General features: G+C 42.3%; 1 protein-coding gene across 1 annotated transcript in view; it reads right to left on the bottom strand.

Moving 5' to 3' along the window:
- Nucleotides 1-409: 409 nt before the first annotated feature.
- The window catches only part of DDAH1 (dimethylarginine dimethylaminohydrolase 1), a 142,284-nt gene continuing 125,543 nt past the window's right edge, over nt 410-17,150 (bottom strand). The window contains exons 5-6 of the mRNA XM_037060938.1: nt 6,102-6,245; nt 410-3,618 (exon numbers count right to left, since the gene is read on the bottom strand). Of these exons, the coding sequence (XP_036916833.1) occupies nt 3,502-3,618; nt 6,102-6,245 (261 nt within the window). The 3' untranslated portion in view covers nt 410-3,501. The remainder of the gene's footprint in view (nt 3,619-6,101; nt 6,246-17,150) is intronic.

Raw genomic sequence — 17,150 nt, 5'->3', positions numbered from 1 at the left:
CATTTCCTACAAGATGCTTCTTGTAAATCAAACAAAAACAACCCTCTCAGACTCTTGTATGAGAAAAGAAAACAATTGTTTAACTGCTTCCACAGCTGAGCTACACGATGTATCCACCCCAGTTAGGAGCGACGCGAACAAGGGAAGCCTTTTTGAGGAGGAGCACGTGTGAAATCAAGCCCCCGTCCCAGCACGGGATGCGCACCCTGTTTAAGTGCCTGAAGTATCAAGTATCTTTTCAACTATCACGTCCATCGAAGCCTCTGATGGCAGGTGATTCACAGACCCAGTATTTCTAATTCCTTAGCTTATAAGAGAAGAGAGAAAACTCTCCATCTCTGATAGCAAAGAAATGACGACTTCATTCACCATTGCAGTTTCTGTTAAAAAATAAAGAGAGAGACATATGTGGTTGGTCACAGTACAACTGACACTTTATTCCATTGTGATTCGTATACTTGTAGGATCAGGGCAGCAAGGGACTAACTCAGTGCAGAACTTCTCCGGACGAAAGGGCTGTGAAAGGCATTACTGGTTTTGGCACACGGAGTGGGTGACCGTACATCGGCTGGAACAAGATGGTCAGTGAAAGAAAATGCACAAGCCTAACACCATGTGGAAATCATATCTGAGCTCTGTAGAATGTTAAGAGTAAATAATTACAAGGACTAACATGCAGCTCTAGATAAGTCACAGTATTCACCTACAGACTATTTTCTCCCCTCGGAGACGAGGAGACAGCCTCAGTAATCTATCTGTTCACAGTAGTTTAAAGGAGCAATCAGTACACATTAGCGAGATCTGCCTGTTGATTTCTATAGCAATCCATCACAGTTGAAGAAATAATGCTAAATAATGTGCTTTCTCTATATTGTCCTCATTAAATTGAATCTGAATGACCAAGTAATTCGACTTTTACCTACCTAAATACAACTACTAATGTCTTTATCATGTCACAAAGCAGTTTTTGTTAGTTTACCCCTATAAATCACAACGGACGAGAGGCGGACCTACGCCACAGGTTATTTTTCTGCTGCCAGGATAACATTATGCTGATGAGAAGGTGAAAGAAGTACCATTACTACAGGGCACATCATCACATCACGCAGGGAGTCCAACGCCGCCAGCCTAGTCGGTGCTCAGCTGTGTGGAATGAGGTTCTGTAGAAGAGGCACACAGATTGCACGTGGTTTCTTGGGACAGAGTGAAGGAAAGGCGGAAAGAAGCAAAGGAGAGGAAAAGCAAAAACAGCCTCTGTAGGACCAACTGTTCAAGGGAAAAATCTATTCGTTTGCAGTTCATGAAACATAATAGAGAATAGTTCCTTAATTTGGGATGACAGAAATAAAGACATTGAAAATGATGTGCCTAAACCAGCTGATTGGGTTAATTTTTCCATGGTTGTTTTTGAGATGTTGAACTTTCACAAGGGGATTTCTGCTTTTGCCAGCCGAAGGTCACATTGAACCCCCAAGGGCAACCATAAGTGCTGAGAACAATTCTTTATTAACTTGGGCATGCGGGCAATGTTCATGCTCTCTCTGGTAAAAACATATTGTTCACCAATGACAAGGCAGGTGGGAACATGACATTGACCGTTTGTTCATAGAATGTATATAATTAGATATTTGCATGTGAAATAAATTTTGAAGTTAAGCAACAAGGATGAGAAGAAGGCGAAGGAATTTCTTCCAATTCTGGCAAAAAATCATCAGATTAATAAAAAAGACAAAGAGTGACTAAGGATGTCTCATTTACCAATGGGGAGATGAAATGTCCGAAGGTAATTCTCTCTTGATCATCAGACATAAGGAATGTTTGATTATGAACATGTAGGTGAGCAGAACAAGGCTTGAAGTAGTATTTCTTAATCTCGCTGATTCTTATTTTTGAAAGACAAGCCACAGGCAATGTAGGAAAGGTGGAGATGACTAGAAAATTCAATAACATGCCTGGATCAGCCACCATTCCTTGGAAAGTACCCTTTCCCTGGCCTGCTAAAAGGCCAATTCTTTCAGACTTAAGTGAAAGACAATGATCTCTCCCTTGGCTGTGGCATTGTTTTACGAACGAGCTCTGTGCCAGTGTAAGGTTGTGTAACTTAAGGGCTAGAGAGGAAAGAAGTTTTCACTGGATTCCACAGTAAGTACTCATGGGTATTTCAAAGAATTGTCCATTGTCAGCAGCTGGTTCCAAGCACCCAGCCTATCACTTCCTGAGCATGCTTCATCAGGATCACACTAGACCACGAATAATCATAAAAATTTTACAATGTATTGATTTTGAGAGAGAGAGGAAGGGGGCGGGAGGGAAGCAGGAGAGAGAAATATCCATTTGTTTGTTGCCTGCTTGTCGATGCAGTCATCGGTTAGTTCTTGTTCGTGCCCTCCCTCGCCTGAGATCAAGCCCGTGACCTTGTGCATATTGGGATGATGCTTGAACCAATCGAGCTACCCCGCCAGGGGCAATAACCACTTTTAGATGTGAGATCTCTTTTGAAAGAAATAACTTTGCTTGGCTGGGATAATTGCCAAAGGAAGAAGGCTGGCAATAATGTGAGTCACAATGGGGGGAAATGGGAATGAGCTGAAGAAAAAAATGACTCTTCCTCAAGGTCTGTATATGGCTGGTAATGAAGCAAAAATTTGTGGAATGTGACTTAAAGACTTTCTAAGAGTTGTGCCCATGGGATGTTTCCAAGCTTCTTGATCTATGATTCCAGAGCAACCATCCGGTGCTGAGTTTACCTTCCTAGGCGTGGTGCCCTGCTTCTAGAATTTAGATCTCTGGGAAACCGTGTCGGATGTGCCTCTGTAGGTTAACTCTCCTCCAAACAGCTGCTCTGGGTTTGATCACAGTTCTGTTGAGGAATCCAGGTGCCCTTCTGAGGGAGAGTGGGGGGTGCTGGGAGATGTAGTCATGAGGCAGAGGAGACCCATGGCAGACAGGGTGAACTTGCAAGAAGACATCTAGAAGGCAAGACCCCTGACTTGACCTGAGGTCAAGCTGACTGTGTTAGAGGTGAGAAAAGTAGAAGAAAATGAATGGAAAAAAGTTTTCAGAGTTTGGAAGAAAAAAAAGAGGAAGAATCCATGGACCAGTGCATTTCACAGGAAGCAACGATGAATAATAACAAAGAAAAAACTCAGCTTATCTGACTGATCAAGACATTCTTCAGCATTTATTGGCAACTAAATGATTTTCTCACTGACAGTGCAAACACTGTGTGTTGCCTTACGATCATTAATCACCTTTCAATAATCCATTTGCTCAATATTTTCTAGGTTACTTAATTCATTTAGCAAATCCACAGTTTAGATTACCACCATGAGGGGAGGGAGGGGAAGGTGCAGAATGAACTAATTAAACTTAAAGTTAAACTTTTGAACATCAGAGTTAGTAGCACAGTGGCACAGTAGATTGTCAATGAAAACGACGGGAGTGGGGACAGTTGTCGGCCTGGTGAGTGCGGTATCGCTGGCTGTAGGCAGGCAGTGCCACTCAGGAGTCCACCTTCTTGTTAATTAAAACTGAGCAGCAGGTGAGCAGCCCATCCACCTTTTCCAGTTCAGACAGGCTCACGGGGATCAGCATGTGGTCCTTCAGTTTTTCATAAACCTACAGCAGGAATCAAGGAAGAAGAGAGAAGACTTATGTTCCTGCCTCTGTCTTACCACCTGCTCCCCACCTGGTGTAGAGAATTACTGGTAATCTGATTGTGACTTTAGGCTTTTCACCTATTTAGCCCCAAGATGCACATGTGGTCTAGAATCCACACATGCCCACAGCCATACCCATAGTGCTAGGCACATTGGTTAACCACTAGCCCCGTGCTTTTAACCTCAAAGCCAGAGATGTGTCAGAATGTGGTTGGAACTGGAGATGCTGTCATTGCTAGACTCAGTGACATGTGAAAGGCGGTGGCCACGTTTTCAGTCTGAGTTACTCTCTCTTCACACTTTTAAAACCTTCAGCTATATTTTAATGCTTCTTTCCTTATCAACACCACTCAGAAAAACCACTGGAGAAAATATAATTTAAGTGAAGCATTTTAGGTCAAATTGCCTTTTAATTACAGGTGAGAATTTTATAGCGTTTTTTGACACTCAGAAAGCATGTGTCAAAACTTCAAATTAACAGTCCATACATTTTTGTCTGATGATCAAACAAAGCACATTAAAAAAATCACTTGAAAACGCACCACCTAAAAACAATCTACCATGCTTCTTTAGGAAGCACTTTCCTTCTTAAAATTCACTCTGTGGTTAAGCAAGGGCTGGAGCTGGATAGAGTTGGGTTCCAAACACGGTTCTGTCAACTGACTACCTGAAGTGTGACTTCAGTCGGGTGACACCCTCTCCGAGCCTTGGATTACTTCTCTGAAAGGCTGGGGTAAGAATAGCGCCCTCACAGGGCGATGTACGCTAATGCATGTAGCGTGCTGGGCACAATGCCTGACACAGGGAGGCCTCCCCAGATACGGACCTTAGCCTTTCCAGTGATGACGAAGGCTACATTCAGAAACAGCTAATGACATCTGGTTGTCAGCTGATCAATGTGGCTGAAAAGGCATGAAGGATCCAGAGCTGTGAAGCTCCAAGTGACTTCCGTGATACGAGTGTTTGCCGTTACACAGATTCTAGNGGGTGACACCCTCTCTGAGCCTTGGATTACTTCTCTGAAAGGCTGGGGTAAGAATAGCGCCCTCACAGGGCGATGCACGCTAATGCATGTAGCGTGCTAGGCACAATGCCTGACACAGGGAGGCCTCCCCAGATACGGACCTTAGCCTTTCCAGTGATGACGAAGGCTACATTCAGAAACAGCTAATGACATCTGGTTGTCAGCTGATCAATGTGGCTGAAAAGGCATGAAGGATCCAGAGCTGTGAAGCTCCAAGTGACTTCCGTGATACGAGTGTTTGCCGTTACACAGATTCTAGGGTGGAGGTCTAGGCACCTGTAGTTTCAACAACCCTGATGCGCATTAAAGCATGAGGCCCACTACTCATCCGGAGCAGGTGAAGCCCAGTCTGGGACCAGGAGTCGTATGTTTTTCTCAGGTTCACACTCTCAGCCATAGAAACAGAGGAAAACTGCCTCCGGATGCCCTGCCCTTCTCTTTCTACATGTTAAGGAGGAGGCAGATTATGAAGATAAGCCTAGAAATGAAACAGTATTACATATTTAAAAGGTGGCATAAAAAACTAAACATTTTAAAGTTTAAGGTGGAAAAAAATAAGACAAATGGTCACTTCAGGCTCTTCTGCAATGTTTAGTATAAACAGCTGGTTCTTCTGGGCAGAGACGGGATGCCGAATGCCTAAAAACTAGAGATACTTGAAACATCTACGGATGAGTAGTTTTGTATGCTTGGTAGGGTTAAACTGAAATACTAAAGTATACAGATGAGACTGGCAGAGTGCCCTAAAGACAAAGAAGATGTGGTTAGACCAGGAAAGAATTCCGTATGTCGGCACAATTCCCTTGTTGGAACACAAATGCAGACTTTTAGAGGGACCAGTTGGTTGATTCCTGTGTACTGTGTTTCTTCCTGCTCTACGTTTTTGACAAAGAGTATTTTAATGCTTGTTATGCTACCTAGGACGTGCAGCCCCTTCTCTCTCTCTGCAGCCCTGAGGATGAGCACCCACCTCTGTGGGTCATTCATATGCCTCTGCCTTGAGCAACACACGACCTTCTGATAAGGGGCAGCCAGAGCTGTCAGAAAGCAATGCCACAGCCGACCATCTAATTGTAGGTCTCTGTGCTTAGTGAGTCTGTGGGCGTGGGGAAGCACATGGAATCAGAGCTGGAGTGCGAGGACTTATCTGAAAAGCTCTGAATACCAGGCATGGTCGTCTCAATCGCTGTGCATGCGTTAGTGACCAATGACATGAATGAGAAGGGTGAGTTCCACGCACGTTCCTTGTGCCCTCACTTGTATTATCCCTTCTGCTTTCCTAATAATTTGATGTGTATAGAGGAGAGAGAAACCCTTCCTATTTGTTATTCCACCATGAACTGTACCCATGCATCCCAACAGGAAAATTATCAAGGAAGCTTACCTGGCTACAGTGGCCACAAAGGATGGTTTCTTACCTTTGCACTTTCTGGGTACTCCTCTGGGGTTAGGTGCAGCAAGACATGGCCTTTGCTGGGGATATTTAGATATATACAGTTTGCAGCTATGTCATCAGGCACAGTGAGTTTGTCATAGCGGTGGTCACTCATCTGTTGCATGATCTATAAAGAGAAACATGACGGGGTTAAGCCTAGAGTCCCCCCACACTTTCTACACAAGCAAGGCCATGTTGTGGGATGGGAGCCGGCAGCCAATGCCTAGGAGTGTTGTTCTGTGCTGAAGCTCTCACCTACGACCTTCAGTCACTTAGAGCCAGAAGAGGAAAGCTCGATGGCGCTGTGACTCTTTGGCACAATTGTAAGGGTTCTTGTTGTTGTTGATCTTTTAAAAGTGTTTGGTCTCTAACTTTTAACAAGTTTAAAAACTGTCCATAATTTTTCTAGTTTTTGTTCATAAGACCTATCAGTAAGACACAAAATAGCCACATATATAAAAGGCCCAGCCAGCATTTTGATATGCTTGACTGAGGAAGGAGAGCTGATGAGGTCTGTAGGAAAAAAAGACTGGAGCAGTAATCAGAATGGTCAGAAATCTGACTTCGCAGTAACCACACATGCATACACACACACAGACACTTTCCTCTTCTATGAACATTTACATTGAATATACCTCTCTGTTAGCAGGTATGCTCTTAGTACAATTAGCATAAAAATCACCCGGGGAGAATATGAAACTCATATTCCTAGGCTTCATCTTCTCCCACCTTCCCACCGCCTGACTGTGGTTTGAAGATTTGGGGTGAGGTGTAGAAATTTGCACTCTGAAAGGCCTCCAGGTAATTCTGATGCAGACTCCTGGACTACACTTGGCTAAAAACTGATCTAGCAGGACTATTTGTCAAATGACAGGTTTATTAGTGTTTTAGTATAAATAACTTTAAAAATAACACAAAGTGATTTCTGCACAAAATTTAAAATACTGACACCTCCTCCTCACTTCCTCAACACAATCAAGATGAAACACCCCAAAATAACCCCCTCCCCAAACCACGCACACACCAAAAATGTCCAAATATTGAAGCAAAGCAAGTAGTACTTTGGGCTTAGTCATTCACATTTTTCATTTTTTATCAATACCCATATGTGCTTTTTAAAATATTTTATTTATTTATTTTTAGAGAGAGGGGAAGGAAGGGAGAAAGAGAGGGAGAGAAACACTGACGTGTGGGAGATACATTGATTGGTTGCCTCTCCCACGCCCCCATCTTGGGACTTGGCCTGCAACCCAGGCATGTGCCCTGACTAAGAATAGAAAAGGCAAACTTTTTGGTTCACAGGCCAGTGCTCAATCCACTGAGCCACACCAGCCAGGGCAACACACATTTGTTTTAAGGAATCTATCTAAAAGTCACGTAATGAAGGTATTAAGAAGACCTTTTCCACAAGGTGGTTCTAATATTCCCTTCCAGACATGTGTTCCTTTACCCTTCAATGTTTGTGTGAAAATGTGATTCACATTATGAGACCCCAGAATTAGGCAGACTTGCCCACTTGGTCATGGTGGCATTGGACGGTAAGATTTACAGGATGGAAGCGTGGAAGAGATTTCATGCTCCCAAGAGAATGTGAAGAGAGGCATGGAGTAAGCCCTTCCTGACTCACCAATGAGGCAAACTGTTCATTTCTCCCAGTGAAATATGTCAAGAGCAGAGAGAGGCTAGAAGTATTGTGATCCTTCACAGAGAACATCAGGAAGGAAACATCAGGAATGGGATGAGCTTATGCACTACATCAAAGACTGAGAAGATGAGAGGGACATAGATCCAGTGTTTTAAAAATTGATTTGAGAGATAGAGAGAGAGATAGAGAGAAAGATTTGTTGTTCAACTTATTTATGCATTCACTGGTTCTTCTTGTAGGTTCCCTGACTGGGGATGAAACCTGCAACCTTTGGGCCTTGGGACAACACTCTAATCAACTGAGGTACTGGGTCGGGGTCTAGATAGAGTTTTCAGAGAGGCCATAGTCTAATGGAGGAGACTGACAAATAGAGATCACATTACAATGAGAACAAGCAGGGCACCATGCTAAATATTTTACATTTATTATCAAATCTCAAAATTTCTATTTTATAGATGAAAAAACTGGGTTTAGAAAGGTCAAATAACTTGCTCGAGGCCATACAGGTGAACTCAAGCCCAGATCTCTGCAACTCGGAACCTTCTTTATTAGTCCTCTCACTTTGCTCTCTCTCCTGACCTCCAGAGCCGCAGTGGCCCGCTCTCTCTAAACTACCATTAGCAGTACTTCTAAAATTTTGTTTAGTACTTGTTATTTTATCTATTCTCTGGTGGTACCATGAATTCTTTTTTCATTTGTAATCCTATTAGGATATGGTACAGTTTGGTGTAGCTCCAGGATTTGACTGAAGATCTCTCTTGCACTTTCTAATTTAAGTTGTTCTCCGAAAGGGCAGGTCCACAGAGTAGATCAGCGGCAGTGTGGCTCCTGTAGAGTCCCGAGAGAGAAGTCTTAGACCTGTTTGAACGTGTGCACAATTAAGAATTTAATGACACTCCTTGAGATGAACTATTCTAAGCAAATAAACAACATACTCAATGTAGCCCTTTTTATAAAATGGATATGCTCAAAAATAGTATGAAGAGGCTGATATAAGAGAAAAAAATCCAAACCCAAAGACCCCTCTTCTATTATGAATTACTATTTAATGCAGACTTCCTTTTTGGCTGCTTTCAAAACACAGTAATAGTAGTTTCCATTTATTACTGTGTGGTGGGGGGCATATTAAGGCCATCAACTCTGGAGAAAGACCTGGATTTTAGTCTCAGCTCTAACCTTTATGAGCTATGTGAATTTAAGCTTTTCTTGATTTCTTGGTTTCCTCACCTATAAAACTGGGATAATAATAGTCTTTTATACTCACTGTGACAGTTAAGTGGAGATAATGTATATAATAAGGCACAGTAACAAGCCCTTAATAAGCCACTAGTATTTTATGACCGCATGAGTAGACAAAGTTCAAGTTTCCAGTCTGCAATCTACTCTTCTGGCAAGGTTTAACTTTTAACTTCAATCTTAAAATAGCTTGTTTTGGAGGTCTATCTTTATACTTAAAGCCACATAACACTGTATCTGTCATATTCCTATGGTGATTTCTTTAGCATCCTCCTTCCTAAGGCTGCTCTTAAACATTATTTAAGAGGTAATTCAATGGTCTTGCAGGGTTAGCATCCCTTCTGCCTGGATCCCCTAGAGATAATTTCTAGAAAGTTCCCAAACTTTTCAAAACTGGGACAAATTTTATTATGAGAGTTTTTTTTATAAAGTTTCTCTTTCATTTCAAATGGACTGCTAACTCCTTGAATGCAGGTTTAGGCACAAACCTAAAGCAATGAGCACAGCGCAGGCTCTGGAGTCGGACAGGTCTGGGTCTGCAGCCTTGCTCTGCAAAGCACTAACTCTGTGACCTTGAGCAAGTTGCTTAAGCTTTCTGAGCCTCCATTCCCTTATCTTTAAAATAGGGCAACACTGAAGATTATTTTTTAAAACAGAACAAAGCAAAGCAGATCACGTACATAAAGTGCTTAAACAAGTTTCTAGCACACATGAAGCATGTAATAAATGTTAAGCATTCTTCTATCTTTGTTTCTTGCAAGTTGCCTGGCATGTAGCAGGTGACTGAAATAAGTTTACAACTAATTGATTAATCTCTTCATTCCTTTCAGAGGATCTAGGGCACTTCAGAAACTCACTGGGATGGACTATGCGGTCAGTTACACATGTGAGCAGCTGTACTCCCCCAGGAAAACAAGGTATGGTCTACATCCAGAAACATAAATATGATTCGTTACTTAAAGTAAACCAGGCTAAATTGGATGAGGCCAAGCTTTGTCTTTTTCTTTACACTGTACAGAAAGGTCCCAACCCAAAGGACTTTGGATGTAAGACAATAATGGTGGACCTGGGGTGAGTGCACAGCACCTAAAGCATTAAGCCAAAGGAAGGAAAGAAAAAAACTTTGTGGCTAGCAAACGAAATACATATGCCTGTGTCAGTTTGCAACCCCTAATTTAGTAAAATGGTATAGGAACCCAAAGAACAGATTGTTTTTTTCAGGGTATAAATGAGGCTCTTTCTAAATCCAAGACACAAGTTAGGATTTGTGTGACTTCAGCAATTACTCTGGGTCTGTCTGGCCAGCATGCTTCTTGCCTGGTGCAGGGAGTGGGACTGCAGTACGTCTGCATCTCTGCTTATTGTGTCCTGTTGGAGGTGGGCCAAGACGGTCAGTCTGCTCACGTCTGCAGTCAGACCAGACTGTCATCTCTCGCAGGGATCGGCCCTAATTTACCCAGGAGTTCCAGATTTCTTCCAGACCGCGAAGGAGACAGTCCCCTGGGTTAGACGCCTACTAAGTTGAACCCCAGTGATCCAAGGGCCTCACAAAGATCCTTGAAACATGGTATATATAGCCATTACCTGGTCAAGTGTAGACACGAATAAAACAAAGCCCAGAAAATCTCCTATCTCCATTGACTTAATTTTCTAAGCAATTGAGAAAATTGTGGGTAGCATATTTTGGCCTATCCCATTCAGGCTAGTCACTCCCGTTGTTCATAAGCACTAGATAATTGCCAGTTGTTTTTCCAGGTTAACTCGTGGTCAGTAGGTGATTCACTGCACTCTTTTCTCATAGATAAAGAAATCACTTATGTACAGGATGAACTGAAAGAGAAAGGAGTATGGTGAGACCACAGCTCACAGACTGACTATACCTTCAATGGCCCCATAAGCAGCCTGGGCAAATTTCCCACCTCTTCATCTGACTCAGGCATGTCCGGTGGGGACTATGAAGCAGAAACATGGAATGTTGTACATTCCAGAGGAAGTGTTACCAAGGATCCTTATCGGTGCTGAAATCTTGTTTATCAGCGAGGGAACTAACTAAAATTCCAAGGTTGTGCCCACCTCAGAAAGTGCCTAGGTTTTTTTTTTGAGTAACGGAAACTGTGTGTTTCCTTTCCCTGGTGTGCTTTACTTACTAGGGCTCTAGCTCTCTCCATGCTCCCTCCCTTCTCTTACCCTCACCTCCACTTATTTTTTAATACTCCCCTGAGGATATGTTTTTTATTGATTTAGATCGAGAAGGGGAGAGAAGGGGGAGGAAAGGAGAGAGGGAGAGGGAGAGAACAAAGACATAGATGTGAGAAGGAAACATCAATCAGTTGCTTCCCATACGCACCCCACCAAGGGACGGAGCACGCAACATAGGTGTGTGCCTTCACTGGGGGTGGAACCCTCAACCTTTTGGTTTATTGGATGATGCTCCAATTAACAGAGCCACCGGGCCAGGGCCACCCTCACTTCCTTGAGGGAACAATCCCACCCCTCTCCCCAGTTCCTTTGTGTTGGCTCTGTTCTTCAGTTAAGGGCATTTATTTGACATTATAATTGCTATTTTTCATCACTCTTTAGTGTTTCTCTATTTTCTGAGCCGTAAAGATAGAATTTATAGCTTCTAGTGGGAGCATTCCTAGAATTACTGACATAAGGGCCAGGAATCTTTCAAACTATGGCGTTGGAGGAAAGCTTTACAGATACCCTGGACCACCAGAACGATGAACAAGTGGGTCCTGGGGCAAATTAAGCCCAAGACTTTGCTGAAGCAAAAATGACGAAATGGAATCTGTCCTAATTCAGGCACATCATGAAAAGGCAGTGTTTCTTGGAAAACACAGTAACGCTGGGAAAAATAGAAGGCAGCAGGAAAAGAGAAAGAATAAAGAAGAGATGATCTGATTCCATTAAAGAAGCCACAGGCTTCTGAGCAGGAGTACTGAGGACAGGCCATTGTGGGCACCATTCATTCATTCATTCATTCATTTGTTCATTCATTCATGGGGCTGCCAGGACTGGACTGCACAGAACACACACTCAACCTGGCATTGTTTCAGGATAATTTAATTTTTTTCATTCTTGTGAAGAATTTTAATAATTTAGTGCTGGGAATACATAAAGTAATTCACTGATAAATTCTACTGAGAGTTACTCTTAAAATAAATGCCTTAAGAAAACCACTAAAGCCACCTTAGAAGTTTTTCAATTAATTTATCAAGGCCCCAGGGTTATCATTTTAAGACAGGTTAGAAAATGTGGCAAAATAAATGACTTTTAATAATAGAACAGGCCCCATTTGGAACAGTGAGTGGTTTTGCTTGACTGTGGAAATAAAAAACACAAAAGCTCTGTCAGGCATAGCCTTTCTATGTGAAAAAGATTTAGGAAGTGGTCATGATAGATAATAAAAAAAAATCCTGTTTTTCGTGAAAAAGCTAAGAGTGTTTATTTTATTTATTTATTTTTACCTTCTTACTGAATTTGTTGGAGTGACATTGGTTGATAAAATCATACAGGTTTCCGGTGTGCAGTTCAATAACACATCATCTGTGTGTGGTACTGTGTGTTGACTGCCCCAAGCCAAGTCTCCCCTGTCACCACTTACATGTGTTTGTTTTAAACACAAAGAGTTTCTATCTCTTGGGACAAAGAACAGGTTTCTTTGTTCCTGTCAGAACGATTATTTTCCTTTCTCTTATATGTTCCTGTCTGAATAAAACAGCTTGCCACTTATTTATAGCTGGGTTCAAAAGATACATTTATATGCACAACGCAGAGCCCTGGCCATTTGTTGGGGAACAAAGGCACAGAAAAAGATTCCTGAGGCTGTACAACATCTCCAACGCTCCTCCCCTGTTCTGTTTACGCGGACACTGGCAGGACGCCCTCACATGCCCGCTTGGGCGTCACCTCAAAGAGCTCAGGCTCCCAAAAACCCAGGCAAGGTGGAGGAATGGCTTCGTTTCTGCTTTGTGGATGCACAGAAGCCTTTGTTAAAAGACGAGCATCATTTCAAATATCCCAAGAATGTGCTGTTGGGCTGTTCAGTTCCGTGTTTCAACACTTTTTCCTAAAAAATGGTGAAGGAGGCATATTGCCTCAGACATCCACGTAAAGGGTTCTTCTAATACAGGGACTGTGCTTCGGGCTTCACACTGTGCCCCAGGACAGAACCAAAAGGAGAAAGCCCCCAAACTTCCACAGCACCACAACCCCCCCCCCCCAAGGCCTCAGACTGCGGACAATCCATAGGAGACTTACAGGGCTTTGGGGAGGGTCTGAGAAGCGAAGAGGAGTGTTGATTTCTTGCTCCACCCATTCATGTATTCATTGGCTGACTCTTCCATGTGCCCTGATTGGGGATTGAACCTGCAGCCCTGGTGGACTAGGACGATGTTCCAATCAGTTGAGCTACCCAGCCAGGGCTAGATGCTGCTTTAAATGACTTTTCTGACTTTCACCATTTCCCTCAAGAAATTATTCCATGTAGAGTAATTACTATTGGAATTAGATATAATTATTATTTGGTTCAGTTGGACAGTTCTTTATGGAGGTTCCGCTTTGGGATAGGACCCAGGGTGGTGGAAGGTGGGAAAGGTAAGATAATCACAGGCTCTGCCTTCAGGAGACAGTCTGTACTTCAAGGCAGGACGAGCATGTGAAGGGTATGCTAGTAGGAAGAAGAAAGGGAACCTCACTTCTGTCATAGGCGCTTCCTTAACAAAGCAGGCACGCAATAGAGAGGAAGTGGCTGTGAGTATCGTCTTGGCCACGATGTGGTCTGTTGCACAGCTGGCGGTTTGGAGGAACCGGACTTGCTCCCCAGAGTGGAGCTGTCACACAGCAGAGTGGGAAACGTCTGGCTTTCCGCCCGAGAGAATTTACATAGCCGGTTGCATTCACAACCAGGCATTTCCGGCAGTTCCCAACATTTCTGGGAATTTTCTCATCCAGAGGACTGGAAGGCAGCTCCATTCTCCCACTTGTTTGTTACTCATGGTTTCTTTGTATTACATAGATTATTTTTAAAAAATCTTGGACTATGTTGTTTTGCAGACCAAGTTAGGTCAAATGCTGAAGTGAAGGTGTATAGAAGGTCTTCGGAGAAATCCAGAGCACATTTTTGGCTTGCTCGTGATTGACCTTTCTATGAAATATACATATGCACCCATCTCAACATATCAAAACTGAGCCAATAGTAAAAGTAACAGATTATAGATGGTATTGAGATATATATGATTCTTGAGCACATTTTTTATTGCTATTGAATATCTAAAATTACTCGTGCATTTATTTATTCATCTATCAGGGGTTTATTGAGAGCCGGACAACAGAGTAGGCAACAAGTCCTTTTAAGGCTGAGTCAATGTAGCTATATATGAAATTTTAGAATTGATATCAGGTTTTCATTTTTCCTAGTCCTGCAAATCAGGTCAAAATGAGCAGAATTTGAGAGAGGTTGTCTTTTAAACATCTGTCTAACCTGATAGGCTGTACAGATTTTAAAAATGACATTATTTGGTTCTTTTTGGTTAAATCTGGGCATACTTTCAATGGCAGATATTCCCTTCAAAGCTAGCAGTCATCTCCACAAATTCTTTCTCATATTGGGAACTGCTGCTTTCGCTCAGATACACAACCCACTGAACACGTGGAGGAAAGATTTCTGTCACTGAAACTACAACCAGAGTTCACACGAACCCTTTCTGGAAGGGGCCCTCAAATATGATGGTCTCTGTGCAAGGCTTGGAGAACCTCCCACGCTGTTAGAGAACCACTCTGAGCATCCTGGGGAGAGGGCATGGGCAGGAGGAAAAGGAGGGAGGGAGCTCTCTGGGTGAGAAAGCCATAGCTCCAAGTTTCCACTTTCAGGGGAGGAGAAGAAAGAAATTCAGGCCAAAGCGACCCTTCCAAAATGTAAAATCTGGGATCCTACCCTCCCTTCAAACTCCTGCCCACGTGTTCTCTAAGACTAGCACTGCAGCAGAAGCAAATCACCCACAGCCTTATTCTTATGTTTGGTACAGTACACAGCTCCTGACTTGTCTATAGAAGCCTAGTCCTGGTTATGCTTCTCCAGACAACTGCATCCTAAACTTACAACACTAGATGTCATCATCAAACATGAATTCTGGATATTGGGGGCTTGGTGATCTTTCAGGTCTCCTGGGGGCATTTAATGACAAGAAACACCTGCAGCACTTACTGAGCAATTTTTTATTTATTGATGGTTCACCTATTCTTCATTCATTTCTCAAAACAATCTATTTTTACAGATGAGAAAACCCAGAGTCCAGAGAAATTCATTTATTTGTTCAAGGTCACATATTAAGGCAGTAAATCCAGAATTTGATGTCTAGGTACATCAGCCTCCAAATGCCCACCTTCTCTTCTCACCCCAAACTATCATGTTGCTAATATCCCTTGAGAGACTAGACTCTGGGCTCACGAACTAGCAGCCTATGGGCTAATTTTCCCTATACATACAATTTATTTAACATGCACATATTTTTTAAAAGTTTGCATTTAATTAATTAATGAGCGACAGAGAGAAGGAGTGAGTGAGAGAGAGAGAGATCTGTCATTCAGCTTATTTATGTTTTCATTACCTGATTCTTGTATGTGCCCTGAATGGAGATTAAACCCTCTACCTTGGTGTGTTGGGAGAATGCTCTAACCAACTGCGCTACCTGGCCAGGGCCTAGAGTTTGCATTTAATTTTAGAGAAGACCTGGCCCCTGAAGCCACCTGAATTTGCTGCAGGACTACATGGGCTGGTTTCCTCAAAGCTAGCTATTATGTCCTTTAAGGAGATGAAAGAAGAGCAAATGCATGGGAATCGAAAGACAGTGGGTGACAATGCATTATTGTTTCTTGAGCAGCAGAGGGGCAGGCTCCAAGGTGAAGGAGGAGAAATGGCGAAACACCCTCACAGTGATGTCCAGGACCAGCCCTGTTCACTCTGAGCTGCTGCTGATGGATGAATGCTTGTTCTCTGTGTGAACAAGTGATTCCTTGGCTATCTCATCAGTAGGGCATGCATTAACTTTTTTTTTGCAATAATTGTGATTGCTTTGTATTGAGTCATTCAAAATCCTCCTCTTGGTCTGTGTTGCCATTTGTGAAAGGATTAGGGAACAGTCTGTACCCACATGAAGGCCATTCTTTTTTGTTTTTTTTCTGGAACAGGATGAAGAAAATCATCATAGAGGCCTCCAGTTACATCGCTCAACCTAACTGCTCTCTTGGCCTAGGTGGGTAAGAGAAACGTATTCAGCACATGTGCAGTGCCCTGAGATTCTCAGTTCCAGGCTAGTAAATGTGGGGGAAAATATAAGCAAGATATACCCACATAAGTTTAATATAAATCTTACTAATAGAAACAGTGGGTAGCATACAACTTATAAATGATAATATAGTGTTTAATACTCTTGACTATAAGTTTTATATTCCCAGCTGATTCTCACAGGAAGCTTTTTTATGTCCATTTTCAGAGCTCATGTATCTGAAGCCAACCTGTTGTGGCAACGGACAAACCAGGGTAGTTTCAACATTGCTGTTGACTAACATTTTTTACACTAATGAGATAAGTGACACCATGAAGACATACATTCGAACTTTGCTTGTTTGACAATGATGTGGCTGCTTGAAAACATAATAGTTTTTAAATATTGGAAAACTATTTCCTTATTTTTTCCTTCATGTAATGGCTATACACATTTCTCACTTTTAAGTTTAATCTGCAGGTTTAAAATTTTTTCCATCCAGCTTATATTTAAATCTTTTATCTACCTTGAATTTATTTTTGTGTACGGTGTACGTTGGTGCTCAAGTTTCATTTTTTTGCACATAGCTGTCCAGTTCTCTCAACATCATTTGTTGAAGAGGCTATTTTTATTCCATTTTATGTTGCTGCCCCTTTTGTCAAATATTAATTGACCATAGAGACTTGGGTTTATTTCTGGGCTCTCTGTTCTGTTCCATTGGTCCATGTGCCTGTTTTTATGCCAGTAGCGGCTAAAGAAAACAGTATTAAAGTAAAGAGAACAAACTATATCGGAAAACATATTTGCCAATGATACCTCAGACAAGGGTTTAATCTCCAAAATATACAAAGAACTTATACGACTCCACTGTAACAAGACAAGC

The sequence above is a fragment of the Sturnira hondurensis genome, unplaced genomic scaffold, assembly GCF_014824575.4.
Source record: "Sturnira hondurensis isolate 20B ecotype Veracruz unplaced genomic scaffold, ASM1482457v3 Scaffold0013063, whole genome shotgun sequence".
NCBI lineage: Eukaryota > Metazoa > Chordata > Mammalia > Chiroptera > Phyllostomidae > Sturnira > Sturnira hondurensis.
This window is presented reverse-complemented; position numbering and strand designations above follow the sequence as displayed.